The sequence below is a fragment of the Chiloscyllium punctatum genome, chromosome 27 (genome assembly GCF_047496795.1).
Source record: "Chiloscyllium punctatum isolate Juve2018m chromosome 27, sChiPun1.3, whole genome shotgun sequence".
NCBI lineage: Eukaryota > Metazoa > Chordata > Chondrichthyes > Orectolobiformes > Hemiscylliidae > Chiloscyllium > Chiloscyllium punctatum.
Genome location: NC_092765.1, coordinates 43,025,494 through 43,049,302, shown reverse-complemented (window position 1 = coordinate 43,049,302; position 23,809 = coordinate 43,025,494). Strand labels below are relative to the sequence as shown.

The following is a 23,809-nucleotide window of genomic DNA, read 5'->3' as shown; positions in this document are numbered from 1 at the left end:
TTCGATTAAACATTCACCTTTTGGATTCAGTTCTCAAGACTGAGAGAATTTCTGTGGTGCAGTGATAGCTGTCTGAGATGGGAAACTCGGGTTCAGAGCTGTGCAATAATGTTGCAATAATTCAAAGTTGATTCAGATATTTAACATCTCAGCGCGTTAGTGTGTAAACCGAATATTTACACTCAAACTGGGAAAGGGACAGATTTGAAAATGTGTGAACGACTGGATGGAACTGAAATTAGCAACTTGAATGTGAAACATTAAAGAACAGTCACAAACAATCATTATTATCAATTTATGCTCAGTTCAATGTGAAAGGGCAGGACCTATTGGAAAGCGGGCCGCGCCTTCTCGGCTCATTGGCTGTTTCTGGCAATTGGTCCGCCTTACTTTACAGAAGCAATTCAGTGAGTGGGCGACCCCCTGTCAATAAAATCTCTCAGCGACACAGCAAATGTTTGCTTTGGATTTCCACTGGTTTCTGAAGCTGTCAATCAATGAGCTGCCCAGCCCCCTCTCTCTGGACCCGACACTGGTTGCAGTTCGCTGTTAATATTGGAGCAGATGCTGGAATATAATAAAAGATAAGAACAAGGTAGGGTGGCGGTGGGGGAAGCAGAGCCCAGCTTGAGCTAACACAGGAAATACAACATGACAGTACGATTGCAATAGTGAGAGTTGGAGAGAACCTGGTGCGGGAGGAGAAGTGCCGGGACAGGAATTTGAAAATGACTTTAGCTCGCCTGCGCTTCTGCCGCCTCGTCCTCCTGAACTTTCTCCTGCATAGTCACCGGAGCGCTGCTAACGAAGGTGAGCAACCGCTTGGAGCCCTGTCCCGGGCGAGGGGAAGGGGCTGCAGAGAACCTGGGGAAGTGGGGCGGGGGCGCAGTTCATGGGGAGGTGAGGGAAGAGCGCTTGGGTCCAGGGCTGAGTGGTTGAATGATCCGCCCGCAGTGTCCTGGCAGTGAAGTCTGATTGGGACTTTAGGGGTGAAGGTTTGACCTCTACCACCTTCCCTCTCGCTCCTATTCCCCCAGCTCTGTTGTGTTTTGCTGAACCGGTCAGGTTGGTTTAGAGGGGCTTGCACTCTGTTGTCAACAATAAAACTGTTTTGACCTGGTTTCAGTCCCTGTGTGTGTGTGTGTCTCAGCGACCATGCACTCCGAAGGTTCTCCCCCCAGCGTTTGAGCAGATGGCGAGCTTGTCCTGCTTTAACGAACAGTCATTCCCTCTATTCTACACCATCTCCCACTCCTGAATACTGTCATTGCTGGTTCCTCGGTCACAGACAGCTCGGGCACACCGTCTCACAAGCTTTTTGGGGAGATTTGCATTGCCAGTTTGTAGCCTCGCGCTGTACACTGGAGCGATACTTAACATAGAGAGAGAGGAAAAGGTAATGTGCAGAGATGTTGATGGGCAATTGTTTTCCCGGTGTCATCTGAGGCAAAAACGAGCCAGGGACAAGGTTCTCTAATGTGTGCCGGTTGCTAGAAAGGGTTAAATCCGAAACTTCCCTGCTCTCTTTCTTTCCGGCTTGTGAGAATGCACATCATGTAAATAATTTCTTTGTTTCCGAGTGGCCATTAGATTTGAGAATTGGTTTATGAATGGATGAGGAACGAGTTAGTAATCCACCCCGCTTCATCTTATACCAGGAGAGAAACATACATTGCTTGGCAAAATTCCTTCACAGGCACTGCCTTCCCCTGAAGACTGACAGATTGAACCATTGAGCCATATATTCCTGGACCCGAGTGTTCATGATTTGACCCAGCGTACTTGGGTGGTGTTGGGGAAGTGCATTTCATTCCGTGTCGAGTTGGGGGAAGCGGAGTGTTATGGAGAATCAGTCATCAGTCTCGGCAAACAACCCGGGGAGAAAAAAAAGAGGAGACAGGTGCTGATAGCAACCAGCGATAAAGAGATCCTAGAAGCGAGCCAGGCTGAGATGTTAGTGTTTCAATTACACTTTGTGTCATTTTCAAACGCAGCGAGCATCCATTACAACTAAGGGGGTGAGGGAACTTTGCCGAGGAAATCTTTCGAACTAGCACAAGGGAGTCAAGTTTTCTGTCTCCGAACATTTAACGAACGAACTTCCGTGCTCTTTCCCCCCCCCCCCCAAAATGACCATTCCCACATCCTTTTACCAGACTGTCTCAGAATAGAGAATATTTTAGTCAGACACCCATATCAAATGCTTCGTGTTTGATGTATCTCAAGAGTGTTTTTATTATTAAGAACTGGAGGCGGCTAGAATAAAACTTTTTAATAAATAAAAACAGAAATTGCTGTTTAAAAACTCAGCCGGCCTGGCAACATCAGTAGAGAGTAAACAGTGAAAACAGTACTGTAAACAGTCACTGGAACCGAAGCGTTAACTCTGATTTCCCTCCACAGATGCTGCCAGACCAGCTGAGCTTTTCCAGCAATTTCCAGCATCTGCAGTTCTTTTAGTTTCTTTTTTTGTTTAGGATATGAGTTACTTTGTTTACAGACCATCTTTCCGAATATGTAAACATCAACAAATTATCTTCTGTTGCTTTAAGCTGGTGCCAGCGGTGTCATTTCGGATTTGTTCATCAAAATACTGTGGAAGTACTTAGAGAAGTCTCACCAGGGCTCCTAACGATCAGCACTTGAGGTGAAAATGTTTGAACTACCACCAGATACACACTAACGTACAGTGAACAGCCCCTGCTTTTTCTCTGCTGTTGGTTGGAGGATGATGATGGGGAGGATTTTCCAGGAAGGGTAAACAAATAGGACATACCGGACCTGGCTCGGATTCTGTGTGCTGAACTGCAAGTTCACAACCCTGTGCCAGTGCGCTGAGCGGTGTGCTCACCGGCCCGCGTTGGCCGTGCTGAGCGGTGTGCCCACTGGCCCGCGTTCGCCGTGCTGAGCGGTGTGCCCACTGGCCCGCGTTGGCCGTGCTGAGCGGTGTGCCCACTGGCCACGTTTGGCAAGCTGAAACACAGGCTGAGATCTCTGCTGGCTGCTGAGTGCACCTGCAGAACTCTGCCTGCTGCGATATTTATTTTTTGACTTTGGAAAGACTTCATTGTCCCTGTAGCTCTTCACTAGCTTAAATGAATGCAGCAAAATAGCTTTTGGTGAAAGGCTGTTCATATTAAGCTTTCCAAATTCAGCTTCATGCTGGTTGCAACATCATCTCCTAATAGTCTCCCACTGCTGGAAAAGAGTTGTACCTATATAATATAGGTACATGTGTGATGTCCACTTTGTGTGCAGATTGCACAAAAGCTGTTCCTCATCAGCATGCTCTGAATGATCCTATTGCTACACTAACATGAATGAAAACAGATTTGCACACATTCGGCCCAGCAGTTTGTACATAGTCCACTCCTTCCTCTTCTCTCACCATATCACCCTACACAACCTGGCTACCGCAGTTAGTACGTAGATAATGGGAATCTTAGAGTTATGATTTGAAGCCCCATTTTGGCAATTGATTTATTCAGGTCAAGGCTTTTGACCAGCTCTGGGTACTGCTTTACAGGAAGGATGCAAATCCATCAAAGAAAGGTTCATTAGCTTGGATGCAGCAATGTCAAACTTCAGATCCGTGCATAGATTTGGAGAAGATATGACTTTTTTTTTGGAGAGAAGGATGAGAAGTAATTTGATTGAGATATTCAAAATCATGAGGACAGGATAAATGGGAAGAATCAAGTTCCTGTTTGATGGAAGGATTGAAGGGCAGAGGGAACACAATTAAAATAATTGACAGGAGAAGCAATGTCAACACAATTGCTTTTAAATGATGTGAGTGGTTAAGAGTCTGGCCTGGACAGTCTGAGACTGTGGTGGAGTCAATCAAGGCTTTCAAAGGGGAATTGGATCGTTATCTGCAAAGGGAATTTGTGCAGAGCCATGGGAAGAAGTTGGGGAACAGCACGAGATGAATTGTTGTGTGCAGAGGGCTAGCACGGACACAATGGGCAGTGTGGCCTTCTTTAAACAGTAACCATTTTATGATTTCTAATGGCCTTTCTTTTTTGTTCCTTTCTCCCAATGTAATTATCAAACTGCCCCTTAAAAGCATTCATGCTTTCTGCGTTGACCACTTTTTATGGGGACAAGAGCCATATTTTCACTAATCTCTTGGCAAAGAGATTTCTGTTTCTTTGTTGGGTTTATTATTGATTCTCCAATGTTGTGTCTCCTACTTTGGGATTCTCTGACAAGTGGGAAATTATTCCACCAAACGCTTCAAGACCAGCAGTAAAGAAAATAGCCCGAGCCCCACTACGTCTTTCCCTATAGTTAGAACTGATCGGACTTGATGTGATTGGAGAACCGATACATTGGTCACACTGCTACTGTTTTGTGGACAGTGCTGTATTAGCATCTTTGCATTTGACCAGATGGTCCTAATGGATTTCCAACATGAACTAAATGATGTGGATTAGATGCTGAAGATCCTTCCTGCCCAGTGTTTCCCATAGCTTCCTTCTGAATATATGCAGCATTTTCCCTGCGTCATAGTTCTCAGCTTTGCATGTTTCAGACTGTTTTGCATCTGTGCTATTGACTTGTTCCAGTGATGCATTCCTTTTTCCCCAAGAGGCAGTGGTTACACAAATTGTCAGTTTCACTTGCTCAGTTTATTCTCACTTGCATATTTTTTCAGTCCACATATTTTCAGCTGTTCGTTCTTTCTATGTCATTGGAAAATAATAAATCAAAGATATTTCATCAGACGTACCTGTGCCACTGTTAGCTCCAACTCTGACCTAGGCATTAAAATTCATTCCCCCCCCCATGTTTTCCATTTGCCTAAATATTTTTCTTTTTCCCCCAAGTGTTCGTCTAATGCCCTCTTAACATGTCAACCTTGTTTCTAAGGAAAGTGATCTTGCTTCTCAGTCAGGAGGTCATAGCTTCAAGTTCCACTCCGAAAATGTTACGTAATCCTGGCTAACACTTGGCAGTGAAGTAGTGAGGGAACTCTGTGGTGCCGGGGTAAGGATTAAGCTCTCCCGGCTAGATGGAAAAGATCTTGTGGTGCTGTTCAAAGAAGACCAGACTGTTTTCCAAACCCCCCACCAGTATCCTAGCCAATGTACATTTTCCATTTAATGCCAAAAAACATATGATCCTATTCATTATGTTGTTTGTTGCTGCTTACAGCCTGGAAATGGACTGCTGAATTTCATACACAGTGACTACATTTCATATGTATTTTATTAGCTGTAAAGTGTTTTGTAAAGTCTTGAGGTTATGAAATGTGCAAAGTAAATTTTAAGTCTGTCTTTGCCTTATTAATTTTGTTTTGATGGCTACTTTTATTAATAATTTGTATACAGTATTGATGTAATTAATGTTAGATATCCAGTCAATTATAATTAAACGAGACAGAAATGGACTAAACATTCTGTGATCATCTGTTCTGGCCCAAAGTCTAGATTTCAGTTGAGAGGGAGGACGGTGTTTCTCGTATCTGTCCTTGCATCTGGATTTTGCAGTACTGGAGATTAAATAAAGGTGGCTAGAAGACAAATATATCAGAAGGTTGTTGTTCAGTTTGGTAATTGTATTGTGGACTGCAGACCCTAGCTCTGTCGATCAGGACAATGTAATATCTGATCCTTGCTAGCTGTTAGAAAGCTAAGCTCAGTCCCACTACCATTCAGGGCGCTGAATGTCCCTTGGCCAGGAGGTATGGAGAAAACCCTCAGAAGTCCTGTCTTTCATCATTTATCAAACCACCTTTGGTTGGAAGTTTTGAGAGTTAAAATTGGATTAGACATTTTTGGGAATGGATTGACCTCTATCTCTTCCTGTTTGCTAATACTGACATTTACCATGAGGCAATTACAGAAAAAATGTTAATGAGGTGTGGGCATCATTGACTGGACCATCATTTAATGCCCATCCCTCAGTGCCCTACAGAAGTCAGTAAGCTGCCTTTTGAACCTTTGCAGTTTTTGGGCTAGTGGGACAGCTACAGTGCTGATTATGGAGGGATTTCTAAACTTTTGATGCAGTGATAATGAAGGAATGACAATTTATTTCCAACTCAGGATGGTGAGTAGTTTGGCATTGAATAAAAACAGAAAGTGCTGGAGAAACTCAGCAAGTCTGGCAGCATCTGTGGAGATAGAAACAGAGTTAATGCTTTGAATCCTGTTCTGAAGGTATGTACTTGTGGTGATAACTTTGTTTCTCTCACCACAGATGCTGCCGGACTTGCTGAGTTTCTTCAGCACTTTGCTTTAATTTCAGGTTTCCAGCATCCGTGGTATTTTTATTTATGCTGTCAAAGGAATGTTGTTGGTGAGTTAATGCAATGCACTTTGTAAATGGTACACGCTGTTGCCACTGTGCACTGGTAGCAAAGGGAGTAAATGTTGAAGATGTGGACTGGCTGCCAATCATGAAGGCTGCTTGTCCTTCATGGTGTGAAACTTGTAGAACAATGCAGAAAGTGAAGTGAGAGTGACATCAAGGTTACATTTGAATGATTGTGGCTTCAAGGAGCTCTGGCAAAACTAGAACCAAGGGGAGAACTCTCTAAGTTGAAGTCATACCTGGCACCAAGGAAAATTGTGTTTATTGATGATCAGTCATCTCAGCTCCAGGACATCTCGGTGTCCTGGGTCCAATCATCTTTAGCATCTTCATTGATGACCTTCCCTCCATCACAAGGACAGAAGTGGAGATGTTTGCACAATCTTCAGAACCATTCACAACTCCTCAGATACTAAAGCAGTCCATGTTCAAATGCGACAAGACCTGGACAATATCCAGTGTTGGGCTGAAATGTGACAAGTGAAATTTATACCACACAAGTGCCAAGGTATGACCATCTCCAATCAGAGACAATCTAACTACCACACCGTGAGAGTCAATGTCATTAGCAGCTCTGAATCCCCCACTTTCAACATCCTTGGGTCTACGATTGACCAGAAACTCAACTGGACTCACAACATAAACACAGTGGCTAGAGGAACAGGTATGAGGTTAGGAATACTGCAGTGAGTAACTCACCATCTGACTCTCTTTCTTTCCCCCTCCCCCCCCCCCCCCCCCCCCCCCTCCCCCCAAAGTTTGTCCACTATCTACAAGGCACAAGTCAGGAGTGTGGTAGAATGCTCCCCATGTGCCTGGAGGAGTGCAGCTTCAACAACACTGAAGAAGCTTGACACCATCCGGGACAAAGCTGCCCACTTGATCAGCACCACATCCACAAGCATTGACTGACTCCCTCCACCAAAAGTGCTCTGTAGCAGCGGGGTGTGCCACGTGTAAGATGCACTGCAGAAATTCACCAAAGATCCTTACACAGCACCTTCCAAATACATGACCACTTCCATCTAGAAGGACAAGGGCAGTGGGTATATGGGAATACCACCACCTGAGCATTCTCCTCCAAGCCAGTCGCTATCCAGACTTGGAAATATACCAGTGCTCCTTCACTATCACTGGGTCAAAATCCCGGAATTCCATCTCTAAGGGCATTGTGGGCCTACCGACAGTACATGGACTGCAACAGTTCAAGAAGGCACCTTTGCAAGGGTAACTAGGGACGGGCAATAAATTCTGACCCAGCCAGTGATACCCATATCATACATGTGTATTACAAGGGGAGTTTTATCTCTGTGGTGCATGCCTTCGGTTTCAGGAGAAAAAGACAGGATAAAGATTGCTTGGAGTGATAAAACTGGTGCTTTTTCAAAATAGTGACCTGCAAAGTGTGGATTTGTTTCTTGAATATTTGCAATTCAGAGTGCACAATCGTATGAAGAGCAATACACAACAGATGCTGGAAATAAGAAATAAAGCAGAGAAAGCTGAGCAACACTCCGTGTCGTCAAGCAGCATCTGTGCAAAAAACAAACTGAGTTAACAGCTCACATTTTGCAGTCAGCAGTGAACTAACAATGCTTGCTGTTTTCATTTGTATTTAGACTTCCTGTGGGCTTTTATATGCACTTTGCAGTTATTAAAGAGTGCAAACAGTGTAGGTTCTGGAATAACTCCATGAAGGCCTTTATCCCGTTACCATGTCACCCTTTATTTACACGCAGACAGTGCATGTCACTGACCTAGCTAGCTCAGAGCAGGTTCCTGGAGTGAACAGAACCCCTAACGTCCCTGTTTCGCATCTGTTGGCCAGGATTCCCTGATTGATTGGGCTGTTAACTTGGTCCATGCAGGGAGCTCTTATTCCATGAGGCCCACTGGCTGACCAAATTTCAATCGCTACACGTTCCTCAACAGGTGAGCTTTTTAAAAATGTATTCATTTTGTGGGATGTGGGCGTCGCTGTCTGAACAGGGTTTATTACCCACCCCTAGTTGCGCTCGAGAAGGTGGTGGTGAGTTGGTGAGTTGCAGTCCACCTGCTGTGGTTAGACCCACAATGCCATTAGGGAGGGAATTCCAGGATTTGGCTTGGAATTTTGTGAACAGCACTAACAGCAGTGTGTTCCTGTGAGCACTAGGCTGTCAGGGGATACTTGGCTTAAACCAGGAAGTCAAATTCAAAATAATCTATTCAATGTGAAGGTATGTGCAGAAAATCAAATAGTGGAGGAAAGTAAAAGAGAGATAAGAGACAGTATTTTAATTGAAAGACTGTATTTTAATTGTTTTAAATCTGTAGAGGAAATCAAAATCTGAAGGAATGCGACTCCATGATTGTTAATTTTCAGCATCAGGCATATTTGACCAGAATTCCAACTTTTGCCTGTGCAACAAAATTCTCTTGAATGGACCAACTCTAATATTTTATGGGAACAATAACCTAGCCATGTGTCTTTTACCTATTTGAATGACTCTTCCCCGAAAGCTCCAAGTGTAGCCCAGCGTATGGAACAGCAGGGAAAATTGTGCAGCACCATCCTAATTTCAGTATTTTCAGCACATGCTTGGATGCTGTCTGTTGGATATAATTTTTAATGATGGTGAGCACTTAGAGTTGATCGACTTGAAGTTTTCATTATAACTGTCTAGCAGGTGGAGTGTTGACATTGTTTCTCTCTTCATTGATGCTGCCTGACCTATCTGTATCCCAGTGCTACAGAATGCTTCTACTCCTGCCCTCTGCCAGTGCCACTGTGCTGTTGACCCATGCATGGCCTGGGAATGTGGCTTTGTTTCAACTTCCCTGGCTACTACAGAACAGAATGAAAGAGCCAGTCAAGACAGTTCTGCTGCTGGTGTCGCAGCCCAGCATCCCACTGCCCTCGGGAACCATTTAATTGGGCATTGAAATCTCAAGTTCAAACAGTTAATTTTGCAAAGTGTTGCAGAGAGTATCCCTGACTTTAATTTGATGATTGATTGGATGCTGTAAGTTTAATTTTCAGTTCAAAGATCAGGATCAATAAAGATGCTTATTTTAATAACTTTGATTTGTTAATTTACCGATCATTGCACTTGAAGAATTAAAAGTCAAAGCTCCTTGGAACTACTCTGAAAGTATGCAGCCCACAATTTTCTTATTATATTTCCACAGTGTGGAAGCGGGCAATTCGGCCCGTCAAATCTACACTGATTCCTTAGAAGAGCAATCCCACCCAGAACCACCCCTTTTCCTATCCCTGTAACCCTGCATTTCCCATGGTTAACCCACCCAGCCTGCGCATTCCTGGACACATTATGCAATTTTGCATTGCCAATCCACCTAACCTGCACATCTCTGGCCTGCGGGAGGAAACCAGAGCACCCAGAGGAAACCCATACGTCACAGGGGGAATGACTCCACAGACACTTAAGGGTCGGATTGAACCTGGATCCCTACTGATGTGAGGCAGCAGTGCCAACCACTGAGCCACCAACTGAAATTTGGAAATTGAGACTTTAACTAAAGGTTGTAAATTAATAAAATAACCAGAGTCTTTGATTTTGTGGGGCTGAAATGATTTTACACAAGACCCCATCTCTCAAAACTGCACATCTATTTATTAATACACTGTCAGGTTATGTTATTTGGTTGTCAGATGTCACTCAACTCCCTCAGAAGCTAGCATTCCATTTAAAACTTTTGGTTAAAAAGAAATATATTCATTTGGACAAAATGAGTTATGAAATGAAATTGCTGGCATGTTTCAGCATTATTACACTGCATTAATGGTGAACCCTTGTCTCTTGTTACAGTTCATGATTTGTCAGGAAATTGCTTTTGCCAGCCTTGCATTGTAGAATACTTTCAAGGAATTGACTTATAACAGGAGAATAAAGTTACGGTAGGATGTGCTGTTTTTGTGTGGGGTAGAGAGAACTCCTCCGCATTCAGGATACAAACAATTATCCCTGAGTTACTTGCATGACTGTCCTCGTATTAACCTTGCTGCAAAGTAAAGTTCCATTATCAAAGACTTTACAGCATCTTGTTAACTAGACCAAAAAAAGCCCTGCAAATATATGTCATCCTTCACAATCTCAAGATTTCACAAAGTGTCTTGTAGCCAATGAAGTGTATTCAAATAGTAATCACTGTTCTAATGTGGGTGGCATGGTGGCTCAGTGGTTAGCACTGCTGCCTCTCAACACCAGGGTCCCAGGTTTGATTCTAGCCCCAGGCGACTGTCTGTGTGGAGTTTGCACATTCTCCCTGTGTCTGCGTGGGTTTGCTCCGGTTTCGTCCCACAGTCCAAAGATGTGCAAGTCAGGTGAATTGGCCATGCAAAATTGCCATAGTGTTAGGTGCATTAGTCAGAGGGGAAATTGGTCTGGGTGGGTTACTCTTCGCAGGGTTGGTGTGGACTGGTTGGGCTGAAGGGCCTGTTTCCACACTGTAGGGAATCTAATGTCAGAAATGCAGCAGGCAGTCTAGGCCTGAAAGGTTAGCTTCCTTTCTCTCCATGGATGCTGCCTGACTTGCTGGGATCTTCAGCACTTCTCGTTTTCAGTACAGATTCCAGCATCTGCAGTAATTTTCTCCCTCACTTATTTCTGCCTATTTCTCATAAAATTTAAAATTGTCCAATTGTTGGTCAAAATTATTTGAAGCAAATCTATTGAGCAGATAGTGCGAGAGGTTTAGAGAAATATTTGGATATTATAGATGGGTCATTTGGGAATTTGCACATCCAAAGGCTGGACTATGGAATTCGGCTCACAGACTGAGTGGGCAAAACTATGGCAGAAGAAATTCAGTTGAGGTACTGGTGAGGTCTTCCACATAATATCAGGAAGCACGTTTTGCATGCACTCAATGTAGTAAAACACTGCTTTTGACGCTGGGGTCCAATTGACATTTTCAGAAGTGAATGGGAAAGAGTTTTATTGAGTGAAAGTATCAAGGCGTATGGAGCGTTTAAAATAGAGTTAAAACGAGCCATCGGTTGACCATGAACAAATTAATTTGACAAATTCTAATCTGAATAGCTTCATGTCGTTCCTCTGCCGAACCACAAACCTAGGCAAGTCCAGTGCAAATAAACCAATATGAAATGTTCAATGGAAGTTATTGTTATATAAAATATTATAATGAATATCCAATTGACTGTAAAAGTTAAGCACAGCATTGCAAAATTCAAAATGGTGTTAAAATTATTTCCATTTTTATTATGCCTCTTTCAAATTTTAATCATTGAGGAAAATAATAGTGGATTAAAACATTTTCAGACAGCATTTCTAACAGTGATCTGATTATACAAACTCCGAATGACCCATACAATTGCTTCTGCTGTATCATTAGATTATCCCACACAGGAGACATCACACTAAGATGAAACTATCAATTGCAGCACCATCTAATGGACTAATAGGCATTGCAGATACTGAGTGACGTTTCATGAATGTGTCCCATCTACTTATTTAGTATGTAAAAATTGAGAACCACAGCAATCCTTCTGAGAAATCAATGAATGCTTTGTTTAGATGCACAACATATTCAAAGCTTACTTTAGTGGTTGGAGTATGTTAATATGAGTATGTATTTTCTTAGTTTGTTCACAGAATGTGGACATCACTGGCAACATTTATTACCGTCACTAATTGTTCCTGACAAGTGGTGGTATGCTGCCTTCTTGAATTGGTACAGTCCATGTGGTGTAGGGATATCCACAGTGCTGTCAGATGGGATAGTCCAGGAATTTCACCCAGCAACAGTGATCTGAATTCAAGTCAGGATTCAGTGCAGCTAGCAGGGGAACTTGTAGGTGGTGGTGGTGGCATCTCATATTTGCTTCCCCTTCCTTATACTCTTGATGCTGGAGATCACAGTTAGCAAGGCTGCTTCAAGAGTACTTTGCAGAGTTGCTGTAGTACGTCTTGTAGATGGTGGACACTGTGTGTTGGTGCTGGAGGGAGTCAATGTTGGAAGTGGTGCATGGGGTGGAGATTAAGTGCTTGTTTTATTTTGGATGATGATGGTCTTCTCGAGTGTGGCTGGAGCTGCTCTCGTTCAGGCAAGTGGGGTATTATCCATCACACTCCTGACCTGTGCATTTTCCATGATCAGAAGGCTTCAGGAGTAGAGTTGAGTTAATCACTGCACGATTCCCAATTGCTAACCAACTACTGTAGCTACGATGTTCATCTACCTCATCCAATCAGTTTCAATTATATGAAATAGGATGTTGGTGGGAGAAGTCAGTAATGGTAATGTTAGACAGTAATGGTCAATGGATATTTACCAATGGAGGAAGGCTCGCAATGGAGGATGCCATCTGTAGATATTAGAACACTTGTTTCTCAGGATACATATTCATAATCTAGATCTTGGCATGCAGGGGAAATTTTAGATAGAAAATGTGGAAGAATTATAAACTGTGAGAACTGTATAGAACATCAAAAAGACAAGTTGTTGGATTGTGCAGACAGGTAGCAAATGTGCTTCAATGCAAAGAAGTGGAGAGGTGATGCATTTTGGTTGGAAGAGCAGGTGCAGACATATATAAACATGCAAGGTCTTCTCTAAAGGAGGTATGGGTGTTCATACATGTACAGATCACTGAAAGTGGCTGGACATGTGTAGAGATTAGTTAATAAAGTATTCAGCATCATGGGCGATGTTAAACTTGTATAGGCCATTTGTTAGACTTTAGCTGGAATATTGGATTAAGAGGGGATCCGATGGAGATTTTCAAAATTACCAGTGAGCTGCATAGAGTAGATACGGAGAAATTGTCCTTGCTCATAAAAGATCAACAACAGGGCATAGATTTAATTTGATCCGCATAAGAAGCAAATGGGAGATGAGAAAAACATTTTCACAAAAGGAAAGTTTAAGTTTGGAATACACTGCCTGGATTAATGGTGGAGGCTAATTCAACTGAGGTATTCAAGAGGACGTTGGATGGTTATTTGTATATAAAAAAATACACAAGGATTTGGGGAGCAGGCAGCATATTAGCACTAATTCATGAACCTCATTTGGAGAGATGCTGCAGATACGCTGGGCCAAAGGTTATCTTCTGTACTATAGCATTTACGTGCTTTTGTGAGTGTCAGAGGGAGTTAAATAGGTTCTCTGTTGCTGGGGATGGCCATTGTCTGGCACTTGTGTGTTATGAAGGATGGTTGTTAAACCCAAATATGGTTCAAATCTCACTACGTATGAACACAGTCTGCTTCAGTATCCTAGGAGTTGTGAATGGTGCTAGATATTGTGCAATCAATAACAAGCATTCTCATTTCAGATGTTACATTGGAAGTAAGGTCATTGATAAAGTAGTTGAAGATGGTTGAGTCGAGAACACTACCCTCAGGACTTCCTGCAGAGATGTCCTGGAGCTAAACTCATGGCCTCCAACTACCATAACCATTTTTCTTTGTTAGGCATGACTCCAACCAGTGGACAATTGACAGATTGACTTAACCAGAGTGAATTAACCTTAATGTTGCAGACAACATTGTAGGGATAACTTGTGTTGATGACAGATTTACGTAGAAACTGGCAGCATTGAAATATTAACAAGCTCCCATTACAAGATTCAAAACATGCAACTCTAAAATAAATTCAGTTGTATAGATCAAGCTGCTATGCAGTGATTTCAGTAAAAGTGTCTACACTCCACGAGTTTGTTATTCAAATGCAATATATTCTCTCAGTATCATCAGAGAATTTTCCATGTTTCATTATTGGTCTGTGCAAAGTGGAACCACAGTAAGTGTACATTAACCCTTAGTGGACTGATGTCAGTTTAATTTTATTTAAGCTTCATTACATTGCTTATCTTTTAATTTTGTATGTGGATTTAACCTGTAAATTAATCAATTGGAATAGTTTGCACCTACTCGTCAGCATTTACAAGACTATCTGCCCTTTCACAAAGGGACGAATGTACTAGGAACCCACGCATTAATCACTGAGCAATACACAGTAAGTGGGTATTGATTGTTAACCTGGGCATGCTAACCTGAACAGGGCACATGTGAAAGTCAGTTTTGTTTCATAGATCTAGTCTGTTGTGACATTAAGATCTCAAAAATAGATTGAGGAAAGCTTCCAGGCTGACAGTTGCAAAGTTGAATAAAATCCATCGTAATTATGCCATGTTTCTGACTCATCTTTGTGCTAGTGATTTATGAAGAACTTTTGAGCGTTTAGTGCGCTTGTGTTCATTGCTCAGGTCTTTGATTAGAGGAGTTTGGACTCATGTTGAGGTGTACAAGCCATTGGTACGGCTTCTTCTGGAGTGCTGTGTCCAGTTCTGGTTGTCCTGTTATAGGAAGGATATTATTAAACCAGAGAGAATACAGAAGAGATTTCCCAGAATGTAGCTAGGAGTGGAAGGTTTGAGTTATAAGGAGAGACTGGATAGACTGTGACTTTTTTCCTTGGAGTATAGAGGTTGTGTGCTGACCCTGTATAAGTTTACTAAATCATGATGGGTACTGTCATGAAGGTGTAGAGGTACTGCAACTGTAAGAATTGAAAAGCTTGCAACAGTGCCTGACACAGTACAAAGGTGTTCTGAACAAGGTAACAATGTAACACATGGTCAACACAAATAGAGTAGCTGGGTTGCCATGAGATAAAATCAAATTCAAATTCAGCCAATCAGTTTAAATTATGCTCCAAGTTACCAAAATCCAATCAAGTTTGAATTTAGTACGTTGATAATATTAAAACCAATGAAATGATCTGATGTTTTGGGGTAATAAACTGGACATTTTGAACATCAAGAGAGAACTGCCAAAAGACCAACACATGTAGGTGCTATCACAAGAGCTCTCTGAGAGGTACCTGTCTGTGGAGAACCTGTGCTGCAGAACATCAAAACTGATCTGAGGAAAATCTACAGAAGAAACTCTGCAAAGCTGACTGGTTTTGAAACATGTTTTTTTTTGTAAATCTTAATTGGGTTTTTTTAAATCGGACTAGTACTGCAGAGTGGGAGGTTAAAGAGAAAGGAGTTGTAAATAGCTATTAGTTTTAATATTCTCTGGACTTGACAAATGAAGTTCTTAATTTTTACTTTAAATATTTACCTTTTTGGGGGGGGGGGGGGCGACGTTGGGAATGCAATAGGTGGAAGGAGGTTAAGGTGAGGATGATAGGCCAGAGAGGGGGTGGGGGTGGAGAGGTCGGGAAGAAGATTGCAGGTTAAGAAGGCCATGCTGAGTCCGAAGGTTGGGACTGAGACAAGGTCGGGGGGGGGGGGGGGGCAGAATGAGGAAACTGGAGAAATCTGAGTTCATCCCTTGTGGTTGGAGGGTTCCTAGGCGGAAGATGAGGTGCTCTTCCTCCAAGCGTCGTGTTGCCATGGTCTCTGGCAATGGAGGAGGCCAAGGACCTGCATGTCCTTGGTGGAGTGGGAGGGGGGAGTGAAAATGTTCAGCCACGGGGCGGTTGGGTTGGTTGGTGTGGGTGTCCCAGAGGTGTTCTCTGAAATGTTCCGCAAGTAGGCGGCCTGTCTTCCCAAGAGCAAAATGGATATTGAAGGAGGTAACTATAGAGGTAGTTGATGCATTGTACCAAATTCTATCAGCTCTGGAATAATTCCTGTGGTTTGGAAGGTGGCAAATATAACCTCATTATTTAAGAAGTTAGTCAGATAGAAAACAGGGAACTCCAGACCTGTTAGCCTTCCATCAGCAGTAGGGAAAATGCTAGAATCTGTTCTAAAGGATGGGATTAATAGACTCCTCATTGATAATGATCTTAATGGGCTTAGTCAGTATGGATTTGCATATGGGAAATCATGTGTGATAAAATTGTTTGAGACTTTTGACAATGTCATGAACAAAATTGATCAAGTACAGCGTACGTATATAACACACTTAGATATTCAAAAATCTTTTGTTAAAGTTCCCCACAGAAGGACTGATTAGTAAGTTTGTGGATGACATGAAAATTGGTGGAGTCATAAATAGCGAGGAGAGATACCAAAGGATGTAACGGGATATAGATCAGTTGGAAAGTTGGGCAGAGAAATGATAAATGGTGTTTAATCCAGAAAAATGTGAAGTGATGCATTTGGGAGGTCAAATGCAAGAGGAAAGTGTACTGTCAATGGCTGCAGCCTTTAGGAAAATTGATAAAGAGGGATCTTGCGGTCCAGAAAAATAGCTCCCTGATTATAGCAACATGAGTGGTTAAGGTGGTAAAGAAGCCATATGACGTTGTTTGGGGCATTGAGTACAGGAGTTGGGATATCCTGTTGCAACTGTTTAAGACTTTGGTCAACCCACATTTGATGTACTGTTCTGGTCACCACATTGTAGGAAGGAAGTGGAGGGTTTGGACAGGATGCAAAGAGGTTTGCCAGGATATTGTTTGGATGAGAGCATATTAGCTATAAGGAGAGTTGGACAAACTTGGATTATTTTGCTAGAGCGTCAGAGACTGAAGGGAAACCTGATAGAAGTTTATAAAATTGAGAAGCATAGATAGGTTTGATGGGTAGATGGGATGGTGACATGTGGATGCAGCTGGGAGCTAATTGTGATAGGTTGGTGGGGAGGGTGGAACAGATAGGTGGGAAGGAAGATGGACGGGGCAACAAGTTGGAGGGTTGGATCTGGGATGAGGTGAGGGGGGAGAGGAGGTTTGGAAACTGATGAAGTTGCTGTTAATGCTGTGTGTTTTGTAGGGTCCTGAGGCAGAAGATTCTTCCTCTAATTGGATTTGGCGGTGGAGGAGGCCCAGGACTTGCATATCCTTGGGGCAGTGGCAGGGGGAGTGGAGGCAGAGGGGTTGTTGGGTGTGTGGTCCTAGAGATATTCACTCAACTGCTCTGTGAGTTGGTGTGCTGCCTCTCTGATGTAGAGGAGTCTACTTCAGGAGCAAATTATGTGTAACTTAGATGGGTGGATGTGCAAGGGAATCTCCGCCAGATTTGAACTGATCCTTTAGGGCCTTGGACGGAGGTGAGGGGGGGAGTTGTGGGTGCAGGCTTTATACCTTGTACAATGGCAAGGGAAGGTGCTGGGAGAGGAGGGAGGTTTGGTAGTAAGTGCGGACCTAAAGAGGGAGTCACGGAAGGAATATCTGCAGAATGCAGATAAGGTGGGGAGGGAAATATATCTTTGGTGGTAGGGTCTGGTGTTAGGTAGTGGAAATGGCAGAGGATAATGCGTTGTATTCAGAGATTAGTGGAGTGAAGGTGAGGACTAGGGTGTTCTATCCTTGTTGCGAATGGAGGGATGGGGTTAAAGTTCGGGGGTATGGGAAGTAGAGGAGATGCGTTGGAGGGCATTGTTGATCATGTTGGGGTGGGGTGGAATTGTGGTCCTTGAAATAAGAGGACATCCATGATATTCTGGAGAGGAGATGTAGTCTAGCCATGGGAGTCAGTGGGTTTGAAATAGATATCCATGTTGAGAGATCTAGGAAAGTTCTGAGATGGTCCAGTTGAACTTGAGGTCAGGGTGGAAGGTGTTGGTGAAGTTGATGAACTGTTCAATCTCCTCATGGGAGCATAGGTGATGTCGATACAGCCATCAATGTAGCGGGGGAAAAGGTGGGGGCTGATGCTGGTGTGACTATGGAAGATGGACTGTTCCATATACCCTACAAAAAGGCAGGCATAGCTGGGACCCATGCAGGTGCTCATGGCTACCCCTCTGGTCTGACGGAAGTGGGAAGATTCAAAGAAAATGTTGTTTAGGGTGAGGACCAGTTCTGCCAATTGAATGAGTGTGTTGGTGGAGGGTTAAAAATCACACAACACCAAGTTATAGTTCAACAGGTTCAGTTGGAAGCACTAGCTTTCGGAGTGCTGCTCCTTGGAAGGATACTGGTTGGGTTGGCAGGAACAAAGAAATGGAGGACTTGGCGGCCTTCGCCATGGTGGATGGACATGTACAGGGACTCAATGTTCACGGTGAAGATGAGACAATGGGGGGCTGGGGAAATGAAAGCCACGGAGATGGAGGGCATGGGTGGTGCCTCGAATGTATGTGGGGAGTTCCTGAACCAAGGAGACAGGATGGAGTTGCAAAACAAGGAGAGGGGTTTGGTGGGCAGGAACAGGTGGAGATGTTGGTTGACCAGGGCAGTCAGGTTTGTGGATTTTGGGTAAGAGTTGTTCCCTCACCCTGCACTACCTAGTTCTATGAGGTTGGAGGTTGTGAATGGGAGATTCCCTGAGGTGATGAAGTTGTGGATGGTTTCGGAGATGATGGTTTGATGATGAAAGGTGGGGTCGTGGTCGAGGGGGTGGGTGGAGGACCTGTCAGCGAGTTGGCACCCTGCTTTAGCGAGGTAGAGGTCAGTGCGCTTTACTACCGCTGCACCCCTCTGTCCACTGGTTTAATGGTGAGATCAAGGTTGGCGTGGAAGGCTGTGCGTTGCGAGGGTGAGAGGTTGGAGTGGGTGGACAGGTTGAGGCAGTCATTGTCACAATGGCAGCACTAATGGTTTATTTCAAATCTGGCAGAGATTTTCCTGCACATCCACCCACCTCATCTACTGCATCCATTGCTCTTGATGTGGTCTGCTCTACAGCAGGGAGACAGAACTCTAAATCATGGAGTGGTTCAGGGAACATCTCTGGGATGCACGCACCCCTCCCACTACACCAAGGGCGTGCAAGTCCTGGGCCACTTCCATGCCAAATCCAAGCCACCCGACGACTGGAGGAAGAACACCTCATCTTCCACCTGGAACATGCCGCCAGGGTGGGTGGTCGAAGCAGATACAGTGTCAAACTTTGAGGCATTTAGACAGACCCATGAACAGGTCGAGAATAGAGGGATACGCACGATGATTAGATTAGAACAGCATCATGGTCAGCACAGAAATGGTGGGTCAAAGGGCCTGTTCCTGTGCTGTACTGTTCTATGATCTAGGATGCTGTTTATAAAGAATAGTGACCATGGGATAGGAGGTAATGTACTGGCACGGATTGAAGATTGGCTAATGGACAGAATACAACAAAGTGATCAATGGATAAATCTTACATTGGCATTGACTAGAGGGGTATCATAAAGGTTAGTGCTTGGGTTTCCAGCTGCTCACAGTATAAAGCAATCATTTAGATACGAAGACCAAATGTAGTATTTCGAAATTTGCAGATTTTCCAAAGCTTACTGGGAATAGGTGTTATAAGGAAGATGTAAAGTGAACTTTGGTAGGATTTTTTTCACGCAGAAGGTGGTGCATGCATGGAGCAAGCTGCCAGAGGAAGCGGTGAGGTTGGTATAATTACAACATTTAAAAGGCATCCGGATGGATTATTGAATAGGAAGGGTTTAGAGGAATATGGACCAAATGCTGGCAAGTGGGACTAGGTCAGGTTGAGATGTCTGGTTGGCCTGGGTGAGTTGGGCAGAACGGTCTGTTTCTGTATGACTATATGACTGTATTTGGACAGGCTTAGTGAATGGTTTTTGCCTGAAACGTCGATTTTTCCTGCTCCGTGGATGCTGCCTGAACTGCTGTGCTTTTCCAGCACCACTAATCCAGAATCTGGTTTCCAGCATCTGCAGTCATTGTTTTTATCTAGGCTTAGTGAATGGGCAAGAATATGGCATGTGCAAACTAATGTGGCAAAAAAATGAGGTTATCCCACTTTGGTGCAGAAAAGGATGTGTAGAGTAGTTCAGAAATATTAAAAGATTGGAAAATGTAGATGTACAAAGGGACTACGCTGTCCTTGTAGATAAGTCACCAAACGTTAACATGGAGATGACTGTAAGCTTTTAGGAAGGGTAATGGAATGTCAGGCTTTAGTGGAAGAGGATTTGAATATAGGATTCTTGCTTCAATTATATGGGACCTTCGTTAGACTGTACCTTGAGTACTTTGTATGCAGTTTTGGTCTCCTTATCTCAGAAAATATATCAGATGAGGTGCAATGGACGTTCATCAGACTCCTTCCTGGGATGGTACAATTGTCCTATGAAGAGAGATTGGGGGAATTGGGCCTGTGTTCTCTGGGATAAAGCAAAGAACTGCAGATGCTCAAGTTCTGAACCAAGTAGAGAATTTGCTGGAGAAGCTCGACAGGTCTGGCAGCATCTGTGGAGAGAGAGCAGAGTTAACATTATGAAGCCAGTGACCCTTCGACAGGACACAAAGAAGGGTCACTGGACTTGAAACATTAACTCTGCTTTCTCTCCACAGATGCTGCCTGACCTACTGAGTTTCTGCAGTAATTTTGGTTTCTGTATTCTCTGGGGTTTTGAAGAATGTTAGGTGATCTCTTTGAAATGTACAAAGTACTAAAAGGGGATAGATAGGATAGATGTAGGTATAATTGTTCCCTTGACTGGGGAGTCTGGAACCAGGGAATCCAAGTTAAAAATAAGGGAGATATCACTGAGATTTGAGATAAGACTTTTTTTTAACTCGGGGTTGTGAACATTTGGAATTCTCTATCACAGAGGGCTGTAGAAGTTCAGTTTTTGAGTATGTTTCAGGTAGGGAATGATGGTTTTCTGTTACCAATGGTGTGCGTGGTTATGGGGTAGAGTGAGTAAAATGCATGGAAGTGATCATACTGAACAGTGGCACAAGCTAAATGGGCCTATTTCTGTTGCATTGACATTTAGTTTTAAGTTAGAAAAGAAATTGTACTAGAAGTTTTACTTGCAACTGCTGCAGGAGTTTTGTTAGTCTCAAATTGTTGAAAATGTGCACTCAGAGCTGTAGCTTCTAAGTGAAGGGACCACTGATGATACACGTTAGACTAGAGAAAACAATTAATGCTTGAAATTGAAGTCATAAATGTTAGGAATCTGAAATAAAATTGGAAAACTGTGGAATGCAAAGTGAATTAACTAATACCTAAAAGAAAATGAGTTGGGACCTTCAATGCAAGAGTTTTCCTCATGTGGAATTGATCTTCTAAATGTTGACAAATTGCCTGTCCTCCTCTTCCCCAGCCTCCCCTCTCCTGACAACCCATACATTTGCAGCAATTTGTGATTCCATTTCAGTTCAGCTTCAGCCTGAATCTGGCAGAATTGTGGAGTCATCTTCCTTCCAACATGTTGCTGGTCATGGTGCAATTTCACAGTGAACGTCAGAAGGACAGGATGTGTTTCTGAAACCAATCTGTTTTCTGTGATAGTAGGAGAGCAGCTGGCTTGATATGACACTGCACTGGTGAGCTCTGGAAAGTTCTTAGAATGGAGGATGCATATTTGGCCAATTCCCAATTAGTAGCTATTTTACTAGGCTTGTTCCAGAAGATCATAAAATAGGAACCAATGAAAGGGCAATAAGACCATGTATTAATGATGTTTCTAGTTGTTTCTGACTAAATATTATTTCAGTTATCTCCTTTTATACATCAAGGTTGTTTCAGAAAGCACTAATGAAGGCAGCTTTGCAGTGTAAAGATCCCAGTTTACTTTCGAGGTTGGTGTGTTTGTTGGCAAATAGCAACTCCCATCATTGTGAGCTAGGATTTGGGGGAAGGCTTGTGTTCCCCATGCTGGCCTTTCTGCCAGATAAAGGAAGATCCTGATTTGGAAATAACTGTGGGTGCACATCATAGTCCTGTCAGCTGATTGGAGTTTGTTTATTCGAGTCAGTGACTGTGATATTTGCACTCAGTGATGTTACGGTTGGGGTTGGGGGAGGAGGCCGATAAAAATATTAACTACTGTCCTTGCTGCTAGATAGTGGAGCTTCTCAAGGAAAGATTACTTTGGATCAGGACTTTGTTGGAACCCTGGCTGCAAGGGTTTCTGTATTGGCAAATTCTCTTGGCAGTTTACCTCATCAAAGGGTGTGCCTCTCAATGGCCACATGGATAAAAAGTGGCAAGAAGTGAGAAACTGCAAAAGAGAAACAAAAGGCATTGCGTCTTCTGAGTAACTTTGCTCGAGTGAACCTAATCTCATTGCTAATGGTTAATTTACCTGAGTCTATAAGTAGAGTAATTGACATCAGCAGAAACATTATGTATAATTGTTGCTTTGCTTTACTTCCTTCTTGAAAGGAACTTACAATCAGTGTTCTTTCTTAGAAATTGTTGAATTACTAATTGCCTTTATTTTTGCTGTCTGCACCATTGGATATTGGTAGTTGGTTGAAGTGATGAGAAATACGCTGAATGTGTATTGCAAGGGAGCTGAATAACACAGACAATACAGGTGGAATCATCCGTGCAGTTTCCCCTGAGATAATGATCCAAAACTATTAATGGTAATTCAGTAACTGCGTTCAACTCAGTCTCTCTGCCGTCATCACTGTGACATTTAACTGTTAATTCTCATTTTGAGCATTATTAATCATCTGTGTATTGAGACTGGGTTGGAGTTCAATCCCTGCAGCTTGGACTGTCGCCCGTTATTATCAGTCCAGCAGGCTGGGTGAATAACTTGGAGATGCACACTTAAAATTCCATCACCTACAGCTGAGGAAATAGTGGGCGGCACGGTGGCACAGTGGTTAGCACTGCTGCCTCACAGCGCCAGAGACCTGGGTTCAATTCCCACCTCAGGTGACTGACTGTGTGCAGTTTGCACATTCTCCCCGTGTCTGCGTGGGTTTCCTCCCACAGTCCAAAGATGTGCAGGTCAGGTGAACTGGCCATGCTAACTTGCCCGTAGTGTTAGATGTAGGGGTATGGGTGGGTTGTGCTTCAGTGGGTCGGTGTGGACTTGTTGGGCGAAGGGCCTGTTTCCACACTATAAGTAATTTAAATAATTAAACAAATGTGCAATGAGTATTGGTTGTCATGAAATGATTGATTGTTGTAAAAAAACAATTCAATACGTTGACTAATGTCCCTTTACAAAGGTAATCCACTGTCCTGGTTTGGTTTGATTTGTTGGATTGGAGTCAGTTGTTAGTAGCTAATCCAGACCAACTACAATATGTCTACCCTCTGAAATGGTCTAGAAATCCACAGCCCTCTTGAGGGTGAGTTCAGAATGGGCAATAAATACAGGCCTTGCCAATAGCTGTCCACATTCCAATGTATGAACAACGGAAAACCTTTTGCCAAGTGACCTCTTGCTGTGGATGCTGAGTCCAGTTATTCCACCTCTGTTTCTACCCTACTGGAGGTCAAAGAACTTAACACTCATCCAAGGAGGAACAGAAGGCTTTCCTGGTCAGTTATTCCCAGCTCCAGTTTATCAGTTCCATGCTTCAGCTATTTCCTCCCTCCGAAAATATTGACTGCTTCCTGGGATACAATTCCAGTTGCCCTCTGGCATCTCTCACGATTATCGATTTGAGAGCAAGTTGAAGGAGGGCTGTTTGGCTCTTTCTTCCCACAAAAGCTGGAGGAACTGAGTGGGATTGAGCTTCTGTTACTACCGGTCGTAACATGTACAGATCAATAGTTAAATCAGGAGCCTTCTTGGTCTCTGCTCACCAAGACTAGATTGGCTTTTAGGTCTGTTTGCAATGAGTTTTATTAAGGTGTGCCAGCCATAATGGATGCACTCTTCATAGGTTTCAATTTTTTTCTTAA

The 23,809-nt window shown here is 43.2% G+C and overlaps 1 protein-coding gene across 4 annotated transcripts in view; it reads left to right on the top strand.

Annotated features, from left to right (window-relative positions):
* The first annotated feature begins 533 nt into the window (after positions 1-533).
* LOC140453661 (ephrin type-A receptor 7-like) overlaps positions 534-23,809 on the top strand; it is a 596,634-nt gene continuing 573,358 nt past the window's right edge. For 3 of the 4 annotated variants that reach the window (XM_072548551.1, XM_072548549.1, XM_072548548.1), the window contains exon 1: positions 534-810. In XM_072548551.1, coding sequence (XP_072404652.1) covers positions 729-810 — 82 coding nt within the window. In that variant the 5' untranslated portion in view covers positions 534-728. Of the gene's footprint in view, positions 811-2,549; positions 2,648-23,809 lie in introns of those variants that run through there. The other variant, XM_072548550.1, reaches the window with a different exon arrangement.